Here is a 16,436-nt window from a genome sequence, read left to right as displayed (position 1 = left end):
TGCACAAATTAGCATTTCAGTTGTACACATTCAACTCAAGAAAATCACATACAAATATCCTATTGTAATCGTGTGTTTATTATCTTATATAATATATAGTGGCTGTTGTCATGTTTATTTTGTGTAAAAGCCTTAACATGTATGCTCTGCTGAAACTCACGTTGTTTGTGATGTTACAACCGCCTCTCCGTTCTTAAGTTGCCAGGTATACATTCCAAGTATAACACACATTATTAAAAGGATCTATTTTAATTTTAATTTGTCTATATACACCTTGGGCGGCTGTGGTACATTATAAAAGTAGCCCAAAAAACCGCAACCCACGGCTCTGTAATTTTTCCCGCGACTGTATTTTCAAAATAGCCCACTTGTGCCGCTACCCTAGCAACACTGGTTCACTGTACCCTCATCACACAATAATAGATGACCTTCCGTGTTGTGATGACAGGAAGAAGTTGGGGTCAAACCTTATCGAACAATTAATTTGCGTAAAATTTTTGATTAATCGCATGCGTTAATGCGTTAACGTTGACACCCCTAGTTTCAATAAAATATACACTACTGTTCAAAAAATTGGGGTGAGTAATAAATGTTGTTCTTTTGAACTTTCTGTTCTTCAAAGAATCCCCCCAAAAATGAATGACCGTTTCCACAAAAAATTTTAACCGCACAACTTTTTTCAACATTGATAATAATAAGAAACGTTACTTGCACAGTTGGGGGGGACAGTAAACATAATATTTCTCAAGAGCAATTTTTGAAGGGGACACAAATAATTCAGCTAAAATTGTACTTGTTAGGACATGGATACATAGAGGAAAGCCTTACTACTATTAGTGCAGCAGGGAGGGAGTGAGACCATGCCAAATTAGACAACTTCAAGCTGTTATGGTCACGCTGCGACAGCGGTTGTGTCCGTTGTAGACATTACTATCCATCACAGTGTTGCCAAGTCCGCAGTTTTCCCGTGGAATTGTGCTACTTTATCACTCTTGCCGCGGGTTGAAGCGACACCAATAACGTGTATTTTAGCACCCGTAACGTGATTTTTATCGGGGGACCCCCTCGAAACGCGGTTAGTTTGGGCTAGTTTTGGGCTAACTTTGAGTAGCAATTGGGCCTGGCAACACTTTCCTTCAAGCAGGTAACGTTATTGCTAACTCGTCGAAAAATATATTGGCATCATCTGTATTAAAGAGAAAATAATCACTTCATACGATGTTAAAGTGAATAAAATAGCCTCGACAGCCTTACTTACTGGAGTTCCACAGCTATTGACTTTGTTCCCTCTCATCAGACTCCTGTGTGTGTAGGTGATGTAAAAGAGGAAAGCAGGCATTTGGACCAAAGCACTGTGAGGCAAGGGAGGGGGAGACTTAAAATGTTTCTAAACTTAAAATGCTTTTTGCCCCGTCTGTGTTGTTTTACAACTTACACAATTATTTAAAGTATAGAACATTGTTATTTACAATACACAGCGTGGTTTTTAATCATATTTTTAGGGGGGACAACCCTCTGTTGGGGGGGTCCTGTCCCCCCCGACCCCCCCGGGATTTCCGCCTATGGTTACTTGAGCAGCAAATCAGCATATTAGAATGATTTCTGAAGGATCATGTGACACTGAAGACTGGAGGAATGTCTGCTGAAAATTCAGCTTTGCCATCACATGAATAAATTACATAAATTGTATTAATATATTAAAATAGAAAACATTTATTTTAAATTGCAATTATATTTTACAATATAACTGTTTTTACTGTATTTTGTACTGTATACTGTATCAAATATATGCAGTACTGGTGAGAATAAGAGCATAATAATAGCATACAGTGCATAACTTTTTAATAAATGGTCTTTTTCCAGACCCTCATGACCATTTCTAAATATTTTACATTTTGATCTTATTCATACATTTTTAAATAATCTGCTCCAGTGTGTTAGGTTTAGGGGTGAACCTTCATGCTGTTTTTTTATTTACATTTTTGTATGAATCAAATCGTACAAATTCAAACAAATTCACCAATTTATCAAATAGTTATATTGTGAGATTGGTTTGGTCCATTTTCTCTCATTATGCTTCCAGCTGCCCTGTCACCCCCTCAGTAGGCAGCACACAGACCCTGTTTACTGCAGGTAATGGTTTTCTATTCAGTAGCATGTCAGACACATGCAGTCAGATAAATAGGTGAAAAGTCATGAAATAGGATGTTGACCTCTGTGCCTCAGTCCTATTCATCTGACAGTAAACTGCCAGAACCAATAGATATTTTTGGCCCATTGCTTTGTTCCTTCCCCAGCTGAAGTAATAATATCCCACAGTGTGTTCCCAAGGTGCAGTTCTGCTTTTAGAACCCTCACCTCAATATCAGTTATGCTGTTATTTTCTATTAACAGTATGTAAAACTTTTAAAGTAACTTATTAGTCAAAGCTGTTTATTATAAGTCATGGTCAGTCTGGAGCAGAGCTTTGAATCTTTCTTTCAGTTTGAACCCTTGCAGCCTAACAATCACAGGAAAGCACCACTTTAGGGCTGTAAACAGTCAGATCTCTCATAGTCAGTGTAACAGACGGCTGCATTGTTGGTAGAGAGCAGCGGGGACAGGGAGAGGTGTGCACAGCAGCCGGATACTCTTCTTCTGATCGGGTCTGCCACATATCCTGATACAGCAATGCTCATTTTCATTCTAAAAGGTGCAATGCATTTTTTTTCACATTAAAGGGATGGTTTACCCAAAAATGAAATAATTTACTCACATTCATGTCATTCCAAACCTGTATGAATTTATTTCTTCTGTGGAAGACAAAAGAAGATATTTTGATTAATGTTGGTAACTAAACAGCTTCACTTCCCATATGGTCAAAAATATAATGGAAATCAATAGGAACTGAAACTGTTTCATTACCAATGTTTTTCCAAATATATGCCAAGTTCTGTCATGAAACTCTAGATGGCGCATGCTGATGGGTCCTTAACGCAAACTGATGATATTCACAGCGTTGGCACAAGCTGATTGGTTCATGTTGTATATGCAGCCAATAAGCTTGCTGCTTTACGTTTAAATGGTTAGTTAGCTTTCACTAGAGCATTCGCAGTGCGCTTGCAGAGTTTCTCTGAAACCCTCCACCTTCCCCAGCTCCACCTGTATAGATCTGCTACAGGTTATTATATATACTATAACCTAGAAGTGTGGGAGTCTCTGAAGGCAGAGAAGAAACTACTGTATGTTAAAGGTGAATAATAACGCAGCATATATATATATATAATTAACCATTCAATGTTGGCATAAGGGAAGGAATATTGTACCTCCAGAATAAACATGCTGAGTCACCTCTTGATGAACTGAAGTCAAACCATCTGAGAACCACCTCACTATAGTGTAGTAGATGTTTTACTATTACCACAGTGGCTGGAGGGGTTTAAAATGCTTGAAATTGACTTATATTTTCCCCTGTCAGCTGCCTTTTACGTCACAGCTCAATAATTACTACATTAATCATGGATGACATATTGAGCCGCAACTAGGCCATTTCTGCAGTGGCAATGGTTAACAGTGATAATGGTCAACTGAAAAATAAATTTTTTTTTTGCATTATCATTCATCAGTGCTGTTCATATGAAGTTTAAGACTTCTGTGAAATGTAAACATTACTTATTGCTCTTTTAATTGTTTTCTGCTTTGAAAGGCACGTTTTATAACAGCCAATGCTCAGTTTTAGCTTCCTTTTAAAGCAAGTCGTTTCTCATATAAAAGGCCACTATTTATTGTTTGATCTAATATAGTTTATTTTCCTGTCATTCTCCTGACATGAAATCTTGATACTGAAACTGTATGTCACATTGTCGGTTAGATATCAATGATATGATCTCATGTACTAGTGTGATGTAATTTACAGGCGCTCTAGCAGATGGGCTGTGTTGAAACAGAGCAGGTTTTGTGGAGGCTGGGGAATTGCTGACACATGTCTGGGCAGAATGTTTTCTTTGCCATTGTCATTTCATCTATGTTGTCTTTAATTAAATCAACCTAAAGAGCTGGATGGACATGCAAGGAATGTCATCTTATGGTCCATTCGAGAGAAGCATCAGATATCAAAGAGGGTTTCTTTGATCAGAATCATGATGCAACCCACTATGGCATAATAAAAGCCATTATCTCCATCTTGATTCTGCTGTACCTCAAAATGAATTGAGCATGCCAAAGAGCTCACCCGTGACCTCTGAACTGACCAACTCTAAACTCTGCTTTCATTTCTGTAGGAATGAAGTGACTTAACAAATGATTAGCCAAAGGTTTGCGAACAGCACCATAATATTGATGTTTTAACTGATTCACTTAACTCTACATAGTTTAGCTTTCTTCAGTGTTTAGCGTAATGTTTCTTACCCAACCAGATCTGTCAGTTCTAACACTGATTATAGACCCCGTTGCTTAAGCATAGATAACCCATGAATCAGCAGAAGGGGTGAATTACCGATATTTGATCTTTTTAAATGAAGACTTCCCCGTGTTTGTGAGCTGAAGGCAGGACACTTAGCTGTCAGTTGGTTGGGCAGCCCTGAAGGGCCCAATGCCAGTTTTCTTCACTGGCAAGAGAAAAGATATGCCAGTGTAGGTGCCATGACAATATGGCTTTCTCTGAATATGTCAAAGGTCAGGTTTGTCAGCTGGTCACTGACTAGCAACCAGTTTGGAATGTTGTTTGTTGTCCTGGATGATCCAGGTGAATTTCAATGATTCAGTGATCTGGAAAACTGAGTGGGTTAAGTGACTGCATGCTTATCGAGACTGCAGACTATTGAACTAGTTCATACTAGTTTAGACAATAAAACAATAAATAAAATATTTATTATAACTTCTTTTGGAAGGAAAACAATTCTTAATTCAAAATATGGAATATAGGCCTATATATATATATATATATATATATATATATATGTTAATTATTCTTACCAAGGCTGCATTTATTTATTTAAGATTTATTTTTTGTTTGTTTTACTATAATTTAAAATGTAATTTTATTTATTCTTATGATGGCATAGTTTTCATCAGCCATTACTCCAGTCTTAATTGTCACATGATCCTTCAGAAATCATTCTAAAATGCTGTTTTGCTGCGTAAACATTTCTTATTATTATCAGTGTTGAAAACAGTTGTGCTGCTTAATGTTTTTGTGGAAACCATGAGTTTTTAGGATTATTTGATGAATAGAAAGTTGAACAGAACTGCCTTTTTTAAATAGAAATATTTTGCAACAGTGTACGAGGCTTTACTCTCACTTTTGATCAAATGCATCCTTGTTTAATAAAAGTCTCAATTTATAAAAAAAAACAAAAAACACCCCAAACATTTGATCTATAGTGCATTTTTATAACATAAAATATGAGTTACATTTTTGTGATGAGAATTTTTTGTGATACATGATGTGTTTTGTTTAAAATAGAAAAAAAGCCAGAATTTCCTTGCTTTTTTTCCAATGTGAAAGAGTGGTAAGAAGGAATACATTTAGAGATCACATTTTTGATATTGATATTAACTGTTCATGCCAGAAAAGCCAATATTTAACATTTGGCTTTGAGTTTTTATCATTTGGGTGTGCTTTGGGAACTCATATCTGAAATGAATATTTATAATAAAGCATCACAGTGTGTCAGAAAGATAACCTTTAGTTCTTCCTCTTCTGTAATTCATTCAAAGGCTTAACTTGTTAGCACACTTGTTTTCCAGAAGAAATCTGTGTTGAAGTATATTCAATAAATAATGCATAAATAAATGCATGTAAAACCATGTTGCTATCATTTGAAAGTGTCGATTTCATATTGTAGTGAAATACCTACCCGTTGTAACATTTAGTGTTTGCTGTTAGTCTATTAAGTTTAAGTATGTCTTGCTTATGTGAGGAGTTAAAACGTGAACCTTTTGCTTTCAGATGGATGGAGGCCTGTCTGGGGGAGCAGCTGCCTCCTACCACAGAACTGGAGCACGGCTTGAGGAATGGCGTCTATCTTGGCAAACTGGCTAAGTTCTTTGCTCCCCTGTTGGTGTCAGAGAAGAAGATTTATGACAGGGACCAATCTCGTTATAAGGTACTGATTTTCTGATGTTATTTATTGGTGTTTAGCAACTCTTTAGTTCAGCACAGAATTACTGTATGTTACCTTACGTTCACACAGCTGCTCCTGAAAAGTACATTTGGAAAGTCGCACCTGTTAGTAAATACAGGTGTCAATCCCAAACACTGACTGTGTGAACATAGCCAGTATGTCACAGTGCTTTGCCAGGATGTGCCTTTTCAAATGCAACACAGACATCCTCACATCCTGAAAGTCTCATTCCCATGGGAGGAGAAAGAGTAGGGCAGGAATTCCCTGAGACTGAATTGTCACTGATAGTGATGTTTATTTGCATATGCTATCTGCATTGTTTTAGTACCTGATTCACTAAAGCAATTATGCAAATCAGGTAATGATGCATACACACCCAATAATTTTGTGGTGAACTCAATTTGCATGCCACAGCATAAAAAGGTGGCATGGTTGTACTGAAACTAATTATAATTATGGCTATTTAAGAGAATTTAGTACATGGTTAATTAAATTGGATAGTGAATAAGGTGTGAAGTTTTGCTATGAAATATGATTAGTAAATTGGCCCTAGAATAACTACTTTGCCGTTCAAAAGTTTGGCATCAGTAAGATTTTTTTAAATGTTTTTTTTAAAACGTCTCTTACGTTCAGCAAGGCTGCATTTATTTAATCAAAAATACAGTAATATTGGGAAATATTTTTTACAATTTAAAAGTACTATTTTATATTTTAATATCCTGTGATAGCAAAGCTGGATTTTCAGCAGCCATTACTTCAGTCTTCAGTTTCACATGACCCTTAAGAAATCATTCTGATATGCTGATTTGCTGATCAAGAAACATCAGTTGTGCTTTTTGATATTTTTGTGGAAACCATGATACTTTTCTCAGGATTCTTTGAAGAATATAAAGTGCAAATGAACAGCATTTATTTGAAATGGAAGTCTTTTGTAAAATTGTAAATGTCTTCCATGTCACTTTTGATCAATTTAATGCATCCTAATGCAATCCCAATATTGTTTTATTTAGATTTAATAAAATAAAAATAAAATTACTGACCACAAACTTTTGAACGGTAGTGTACCTGTCTGATGCATTTCAATAGCTCATTTACTTCACATATTTATGATGCATTAATTAAATGTAATTCCATTTTAATCGTTCATGAAATGTGCATGAAACATGTTACTGTTGCATGTATTTATTTTGTTTTGTACTTTCTTCAGCACTCAGGACTACATTTCAGACACACAGATAACACTGTGCAGTGGCTCAGAGCCATGGAGTCCGTTGGTTTGCCCAAGGTGAGGCCCAAATACACACTTTTAAAGAAACAGACACGCAATCACACACACACACACACGTTTGTTTCTGTGAAAAGTGGGGACATCCCATAGGCTTAATGGTTTTTATACTGTACAAACTGTATGTGCTATTGCCCTACACCAACCCTACACCTTACAGGAAACTTTGTGCTATTTCAGATTTTCAATACACTCCATTCTGTGTGATTTATAAGCAGAGGTGGGTAGTAACGAGTTACATTTACTTCGTTACATTTACTTGAGTAAATTTTTTGGGTAACTAATACTCTTACTCAAGTACATTTTTAGTGAAAAATCTGTACTTTTACTTCGTTACTGTGAGTGCCGCTCCTCTCGTTACTTTATCTTAATGCAATGCAAGTTAAAAATGCTTAAATTTATTCCAAACACGCCATCTACTTTTCTCTGGGCAATGAGTGATGCTTTGATTCATTCTTTTGAGTTAATTCTGTTCAAAGGCTTGATCAAACCAGTTGGCAAACCAGTGAATCGGTTCGCCAATCAATTTGAATGATTCGTTCAGTTCCCTGCCGCACGCGCTGAGTCGTCTGAAGCGGTTCTCACTCAAGAGTTGTAACAGAAAGTTTAAGAACATCAAGCGCGTTGATCGCAGCGGCGTGTGACCTGTTCCAGGAGGAATGCCTTTGCCTAGACACAATTAATATTGATATTTTCACAATATTTATGCTTGCAGAAATATAGGCTACATTTGTTTACATTTTGCAGAACAGATGGTAGAAGATCCGTCAATGTGCATTTGTTTCGTTATTTAGATGTTCGGTAGCGGTCATGTGAGGAGTTTTTACGCTTCTCCGTGTCAGGGGTTATATAATACATAATTAAAATATAATTTTTAAAATATAATTTAATTCAGTGACGCAAATCAGAATTTTCATTAGCTGTTACTCCAGTTTTCAGAGTTTTCAGAGTCATATGATCCTTCAGAAATCATTCTAACATGTGACCCTGGACGACAAAACCAGTCTTAAGTGTCAATTTTTCGAAATTGAGATTTATACATCACCTGAAAGCTGGATAAATAAGATTTCCATTGATGTATGGTTTGTTAGGATCGGACAATATTTGACCGAGATACAACTATTTGAAAATCTGGAATCTGAGGGTGCAAAACAATCTAAATATTGAGCAAATCGCCTTTAAATTTTCAAAATATCTTCATGGAATATGATCTTTACTTAATATACTAATGATTTTTGATTTGGATCACTGAAGTAAATTACATTTAAAAAAAAACATTAAAAATCTTTTGAACGGCAGTGTGTGTGCATAAATTTGATCTATATATCTAAATAAAAAATAGACTATAGATATACAGTATATGATCCAAAGTAACTAGTAACTAACTACTTGAGTGTTTTTTTTATCCAATACTTTTTTACTCTTATCAAGTAACTATTCAGACTATTATTTTTACTTTTACTTGAGTAAATATTTTTATAAGTACTTTTACTTTTACTTGAGTACAGTTTTTGAGTACTCTACCCACCTCTGTTTATAAGTGTTTTGAAAAGTGGGGACATGGGGTAATGTCCTGAAAAGTCACCTTCTCCTTGTAATACCTATGTCATACCCTATCATTATACAAATTGATGTCCTCATTTGTCACAAAAATGCGCACACACACACACACGCACACATATCCTTGCCATCTCCTCTCTTTGAAGATAACGGTGCATTTCATTAGATTAACATTCAAAACGTTGGTTGAATCAAACTAAACAAAACTGCATCCTATACACGTTGTGCCCAGTTTGACAGTTTGGTTTCACAGTATTACTTTTTAACTGTATTTACAAACATATAAAAAAATCCTACTGACCTCAAATGTTTGAATGGAAATGTACAGTAATTGTAGTGTATTATTTATTACAAATATTGAATATTGCTATTCCTCTTTCAGATATTCTATCCTGAGACCACTGATGTGTATGACCGCAAGAATATGCCCAAGGTGATCTACTGCATTCATGCACTGAGGTACTATAGACCTTTTTTTTTCACAGAATATTTAAAATGGATTCACAGGCTGTGAACTAATAAGGTTTGCTTGCTTCATCAGGTTTCATAACCTGAAATTATAAAAATGGCGGTTACTCTGTGGTCATGGTTTCACGATCTCTCAGTTATGACAGCAGGTTTGTAGAGCATCAGCATGTATGACTGCTGCTTCCTCTTGGCAACCATTGTCATGGCAATCTCACCACTGAGAAAGCATACGTTTTTGGGGTAATGGTGCAACTAGGGGGTGCCTCGTGGTACATCTACCCATCAGGCCTGCTGCTTAACTTCCTGCCTGTCTTAGGTCATTTCCTGTCACTATGCTCCAGAGACAAAAATTTTCACACCACCTCTGTTATTCAGATCGCCCTCAGGTCATTGACTTCCTGAGAGCAGTACTGTAGGATGTAAGCGCATCCATCCAGTTAATGTTTTATGTTTTTATTTGCTTCATGGATAATCTCCATTCAGTTTTTATGGCCTGCTCAGGATTGAATTCTCTGAAGTATGAACTCTTGAGGTGTGATCCTGCACTGTTATGATATCAGATTCCCTCCCTCCCTTGCAGGAAGTGTATACTCAGAGATTAGCAGAGGTTTCTGTTTCCTGTCGTAGTTTGCCACCAGTGGAAATATGCTACATACAATCTGAAAGCGGTGTCTCCTCTGTCCTACTGTAAATGTCTACCTTTATAATGAAAGCTCATGAGAAAATATGATTAGAATTGATCACCATGAACTTACAATAGTATGTTTTTTTTAAATAAAATAAAGCATTAAGGTGATTAAAAGTGACAGTAAAGATTTTTAAGTTCTGTTTGGTTATTGCTCTCTATTAGGTCTATTGGTATTGCTATCTATTAGGTTAATGCTAATTTACAAATATACTGTTACACTATTAATATATATTAATGCTTATTTATAAATATGTGTTGTTCATTCATAATGCATTAACTAATGTTACTTTCTACCGAAAATGTTGCAAATGTACATTATGATTCATAAGTTTGTCGTAAGATTTTTGAATACTTGAATATGTGTACTCAGCAACGATGCATTATTTTGACCAGAAGTGACAGTAAAGACATTTAGAATGTTACAAAAGATAACATTATCTGCAGTAATGGCTGCAGTTTTGCCATCACAGAAATAAACTAATAAATGGCAATCAAATAAATGCAACCTTGGTGAGCATAAGGCATTGCTTTCAAAAAAATATGAAAAACTTACTGATCCCAAACTTTTGAACAGTAGTGTGCATTTAAGACGGAACCCAAACTATATTTAGTTCAACAATGTCACAGAGAATGGGTGGGCTTTTCTGAAAAACCACAACTCACAACACATTAGTAACCACATAGCAACACCCTGACAACCACCCACAGTGAGTTTTGAGTGGGCAGTAGAGCTGCACGATTCTGGATAAATTGAGAATCACGATTTTTTTTGTCTCGAATTGAGATCACGATTCTCCCACGATTCTGAACCAAACAAAATAATGTGTGACAAAATATTATTGCTGCAGTGTATTTAAAAGTGTTTAATTAATTTGAATGAATTACTAAACATGTTAATATATATATATATATATATATATATATATATATATATATATATGTATCTTCAACATATATTAAATACACCAATTTTTAATATTAAAATTTAGAAAAAATGGTTTGAATGAATGATTCATTGACTCACTCATAAATACTTCACTTGTTTTATTTATTAATGGATTAATCAGCGTTTTTGAACAAATCTCTTCAATCAGTCACTAGGTGGCAAAACAATGCAATCGACACATTATTTGAAGTGCCAGTTACTTTCAAGAGGGGATTAACTCTATTTTGATCGCTACCGTAGACATCAATGACTACGTTTGCATGCGCACAAATAATGTATGGACTTAATCGCATTATGATGTTTGCATGTCAAGAGCAAAGCTCTTCACTCCCGTTTACATGCAGTTTCCATTATTCTTATTATTCGCGAGTTGTACTTTTTTATTTATTTTTTTTTTTTTTTACTGCCTCACGTACCCCACTGCACAGCACAAATGATGGACTCAGAAAGAGCAGGTGTGTTACTGGCCGCTGTTTTAATTTATTTAAGTCTAATGCAACACACTTTTGTATGGTTGTATTCCATGCTTTGGCGCCATAGAAATGTGACGGCAATACGTTCTGCTCGCCGTTTCTGGATGAGGGTAAGGAACAGAGACTGGTGGCAGCGAGTTGTGTTTTCCCGAGAAATGCGATGCTTTCTTCCCCGCCATCGTTTCTAATCTGCATGTTATTACAGGTGTCGCGTCATTCATGTCACGAGCGCATGCGCACTTTGGTCAGAGCGGCAATAGGCTACTCCGATTAAGGTGTTTACATGCCTGTACATTTCGATTAAAATCGGTGTACGCCACCTATGTCAATACGATTATGCTTGCTCCGATTATGAAGTATCGATTAAATCGAAGTATTGCGTTTACATGAGAAGTTTAAATCGCAATATTGCCAAAATCTCATCGCATTCAGAGGGTGCATGTAAACGCTAATGTTTATATATGAACTGCAAACTTTCATCCCAGTATTTCTGTGATAATATGAATGACTATAAGACAGAAATAATACTGTGCAGTTGAAAAGACTTTGTGAAGCTGTTTCTTACCTAAACATGTTAAATGTCTGCTCTCTGTGTCAGTGGCAGCGCGAACGCAGATTTGAACGTTGTATGATTTTTTCAAAGGTTTAAGACACGAGCGAATCGTTGTCATTTAGAAATGAGATCGTGTGGGTGTTTGAATCGAGATCGCGATCTTTTAACGATTAATCGTGCAGCTCTAATGGGCAGCACCACTTTTCTCAGAAAATTTCATTTAGCATTCACTTGTAACTTAACATTTATGTTAAGTTATTTATAGGAAACCGTAGAATGACTCAGTGTAGATAAAATGGTTCATGAATCATTTTGAAGTAAAAAAGCCAGGTAAGTCATTAGTATCGTAATGTATGCAAATAGTAACATTTAGACATTAGCAGTTGGTGTGCACAGGGGACTGTGTCTAATGAATGACCACAGGAAGGCTTCTTTTACGGTAAATGATTTATAGTGTTTTCCTGCTCTCTTTTTCTCTCTCTCTCTCTGTCTTGTGTGTGGGTTGCTTGGCTTCCTCCCTCTGCCTTGCACACGCTCTTCCTTCCTGACCCTGTAGTTAACCCGCTCAGTAAGACTAGACAACACTGAGACTGTGCCCAGAGAAAATCCTGTGGCTCAGGCATCATTAAATCACCATCAGCATATACTTTGCATTAGATAGTAGACACATGTATACGAGTATTTTTTAATTTATTTCCAAGATCGTCAATGTTTTAGGTTAAAAATATCTCTAATACATTATGTATGACACAGTAATGCTTACATATTTATATAAAATGTTTTTGTGTTATACATTTATACTTTGATAACCAAGGACATTTTTTTTTTTTTTTTTGTATTATAAAGGAAATGTTTGTCTGCATAGTTCTGCTATCAGTTTGGCTCTAAACAATAATCAAGCTTGTGACTCATGAGGTATAGTGACCTACATCTCTTATATCCGTTAAACCACTTAACCTTTGGCCCTTGTGTAGTACGGAGGATATTTTACACCAGACTGTGTCTATCTCTCTGACTACTGATGTAGGGGTCAAAGGTAAGGAAGGCATGTTAAGTTTATCTGTCATGCATAAACGCTCAGGCACACTCCACTCTAAACCCTTCAATAATTAATTACTCCTCTATTTGTCCTCAATCAGTCGACAGATAAAAGTTTAATGCAGTTTCCAGCATGTGTTGCACACTAGCTGCAGGCTATTTTCCTTTTACAGAACTGTATAGGGCTTGACTTAACTCAACTGCATACTGACATCTAGTGGAAGAACATTAGAACTACATGAACATTATGAAACAATATATGATTTTAATGCTTTGTGTTGCAAATAAGGCTAATGAATTATTTAAAACCGTGCTTCTCAACTGGTTTTGGCCTTAGGGCACAACACAGTATCAAACTGGGAACATGTTGCTTGCCTGTATAATTTGGCTGCTGTTACCAAGTGACATTTTAATGCAAGAATTACCGTAGGGTTTCATTGTGCAGTTCAACTGACATTCGACATCAAAAACTAAACATAAGAATTGAGGATATTTTGACAAGTTGATCAACTATTTATTTTGCTGCATGATTGTATGATCAAAGCCTAGATAGCAGCACGTCTAAGGACAGGAGTTGCTTTGGAATATATCTTTTTAATAAAGAACTTTTAGTTTTAAATACCAGCTTCTTTCAGTTAGACATGTTGCTCCTTCATTTCATAGTGAGGCCAAGAGAGTTGAAGAAATGGTGTTTAAGATTTATGATATGTGATTTTATGATATGTTCATGTGTGTTTGTGCATTTATTTATTTACTTTTGAAGCGTGTATGTAGTAAATGAATTGTGTTTATGGAAATTTGTTACATGTCCTTACATTGTCTTGAATTCAGTGTACTGTGTATGAAATTTGTGATAAATGTCTTTTGGAAAACTTATTTTTTTATTATTCTGCCATTTTGGACAGAAATGAAAATACTCAACAATTTCAAACTTCCAAAATGACTGTGCATCCTCAACCCAGCTCTCATGACCAGTTTTCTCTGCTGTCTCTTATTATATCTCATTCTCTCGCTTTTATATAGTTCATTTATTTATTTATTTATTTATGTATTTATTTGTTCTTCTTTGTGTAGCTTGTACCTGTACAAATTGGGAATTGCTCCTCAGATCCAGGACTTGTTGGGGAAAGTAGACTTTACAGGTATGCCACAGTCATTCACAAAAATCAGAAAATTTAGCTCAGGTCCAAAGTACAAGATCTGCCTGTAACCACAGTACATATTAATACTTTCAATAGTAATTATATTAACAATAAACTAATTGTTTTTACAAAGGTTAATCCTTAACCTATTACTTCAGTCATAAAAATATGGCATCTGCAATCCATTTGAGATTTAAAGCACATTCAGTGGTGCTCCCTTACAATCAGAGAACTCAAGCACAGCCATACAATTATATCCATAACTGAAGTGTAGATCCACCTCTGTCAGCTCAGATCACAGGAGAAAGAAAAGGAGAAAAGTGCCTCAGGTTTTAAGGAAAGTGAACACTCTGGAGAAACCTAGCTGTATGGGTTTGATTAATGATGGGATTGTAATGACAGGTAATTACCGCTTTAGCTCTGTTCAGAGTGTAACTCTTCAGCTTACTCATTGTGCTGCTATTAATAAAATATCTCATCAGGAAAACTGAGTTCAAGTCATAATGATGTGGTGTGTAGTGAAGTAATAACGATAGTGAAAACACATTCAATTCAATTCGTTTATTTGAATAGCGCTTTTTACGATGCAAATCGATGCAAAGCAGCTTTACAGAATATTAAAGTTTCTACATTATATTTAGTAATAGCTTATAAGTGGTGACTATCTCAGGCTGATGTCCATATGGCAGAAATGTACGGTAAAAATCAAGCAGTTAGTTAATGTCATGTAATTAAACAGACGGTGAACACTATTAACAGCAATGATTAAATGTTGCGATCAAACTTATAGCAAAATTTGGTAGTTTTGTATGTTGTCTGAGGGTTGGCATCATCTCTTCTCAGGTGTTCAGTTATCTCAGGTCTTTGTAATTAATGGTTTTGTCAGTAATAGAATAAAAAGATATATGTAGAATATTTCATATTCTCTTTCTACAGAGGAAGAAATCAGCAACATGAGGAAAGAACTGGATAAATATGGCATCCAGATGCCCACCTTCAGCAAGATCGGTGGCATCCTGGCCAATGAGCTTTCAGTAGACGAAGCTGCATGTGAGTGACTTCACCTGTTTATCCTATTCGTATGTTTAAATTAAATACATATAGGCCCGGTTTCACAGACAGGGCTTAGACTATGCCAGGATTAGATCATAGTTCAATTAGGACATTTAAGCAATTTTTATAAACATGCTTAGAAAAAAACATGACTGGTGTGCATCTTGGGACAACACAAAGGCACTGATATATTTTAAGATCAATCAGCGCAAGTTTCTTTCAGTTGAAACAACTCAGACTTAGATTTTAGTCTAGGACTAGGCTTAAGCCTTGTCTGTGAAACCGGGGGATGATATTCTTTCTCAGGATCACGTATTTGTTCTCTTTCTGATCTATATCTGTAGTACACGCTGCTGTCTTTGCCATTAATGAAGCCATTGACAAAGGTCGCGCAGAGAGCACAATGGTGGCTCTGCAGAACCCCAATGCCTTACTGAGAAACACACAGAAACCACTGGCCCAGGCCTACCAGGACAAACTGAGCAAAGCCAAGAGGAAGAAAGAGGATCAGGCTTCGGGACGGGTAAACTAGATATTCATATTAAAATTTAGAAAAACCCTTCCATTCAAAGTTTTGTGGTTGGTAAGATATTTTATGTCATTTATTTCTGTGATGGCAAAGCAGAATTTTCAGCAGCCTTATGGATATTATGCTGCAAGAATGATAATATTTCTGCCTGTCAGAAATAATGTTTTACAAAACCAATGCAAACCACGTTTGTATGTGATTTTAAAATCTGATTTAAATTGGGTTTTTGAAATTATGCACTGTATGAATGCCTTAGTCATACATAGGCGAACAGTAAAAACTTCCAGACACATGAATATCTGAATCTTTTTAACCTAAAGATTGAGCACTAATTTACTGGGAGGACTATTCATAAGTTGCTGAAAGCAAATATCCAAAGGTTGCCTGCAAAGCAAGTTTGTCTGTTTCTTTTTGCAGTCTCCTTTTTTTCTTTTTGCAGCCTTTTTGCAGCCTCCAAACAATCTCCAGCATTCCTTTACTTGCAAAATCAGCAGGATTTTGATTAAAACATAACAGAATCAGCCTTGCTAGTTAAATGCTGATGCCCTCTAACTCTCCTCACACACTCTGCTGACTCCAGTATCACCTGATCCCCTG

The 16,436-nt window shown here is 36.0% G+C and overlaps 1 protein-coding gene across 2 annotated transcripts in view; it reads left to right on the top strand.

Moving 5' to 3' along the window:
- Positions 1-16,436, top strand: part of iqgap2 (IQ motif containing GTPase activating protein 2) — a 52,741-nt gene that overhangs the window by 13,150 nt on the left and 23,155 nt on the right. The window contains exons 3-8 of one of the 2 annotated variants that reach the window (XM_058774823.1): positions 5,930-6,086; positions 7,312-7,389; positions 9,332-9,408; positions 14,190-14,257; positions 15,194-15,307; positions 15,655-15,833. In XM_058774823.1, coding sequence (XP_058630806.1) covers positions 5,930-6,086; positions 7,312-7,389; positions 9,332-9,408; positions 14,190-14,257; positions 15,194-15,307; positions 15,655-15,833 — 673 coding nt within the window. The remainder of the gene's footprint in view (positions 1-5,929; positions 6,087-7,311; positions 7,390-9,331; positions 9,409-14,189; positions 14,258-15,193; positions 15,308-15,654; positions 15,834-16,436) is intronic. The other variant, XM_058774824.1, reaches the window with a different exon arrangement.

The sequence above is a fragment of the Onychostoma macrolepis genome, chromosome 05, assembly GCF_012432095.1.
Source record: "Onychostoma macrolepis isolate SWU-2019 chromosome 05, ASM1243209v1, whole genome shotgun sequence".
Lineage (NCBI taxonomy): Eukaryota > Metazoa > Chordata > Actinopteri > Cypriniformes > Cyprinidae > Onychostoma > Onychostoma macrolepis.
This window is presented reverse-complemented; position numbering and strand designations above follow the sequence as displayed.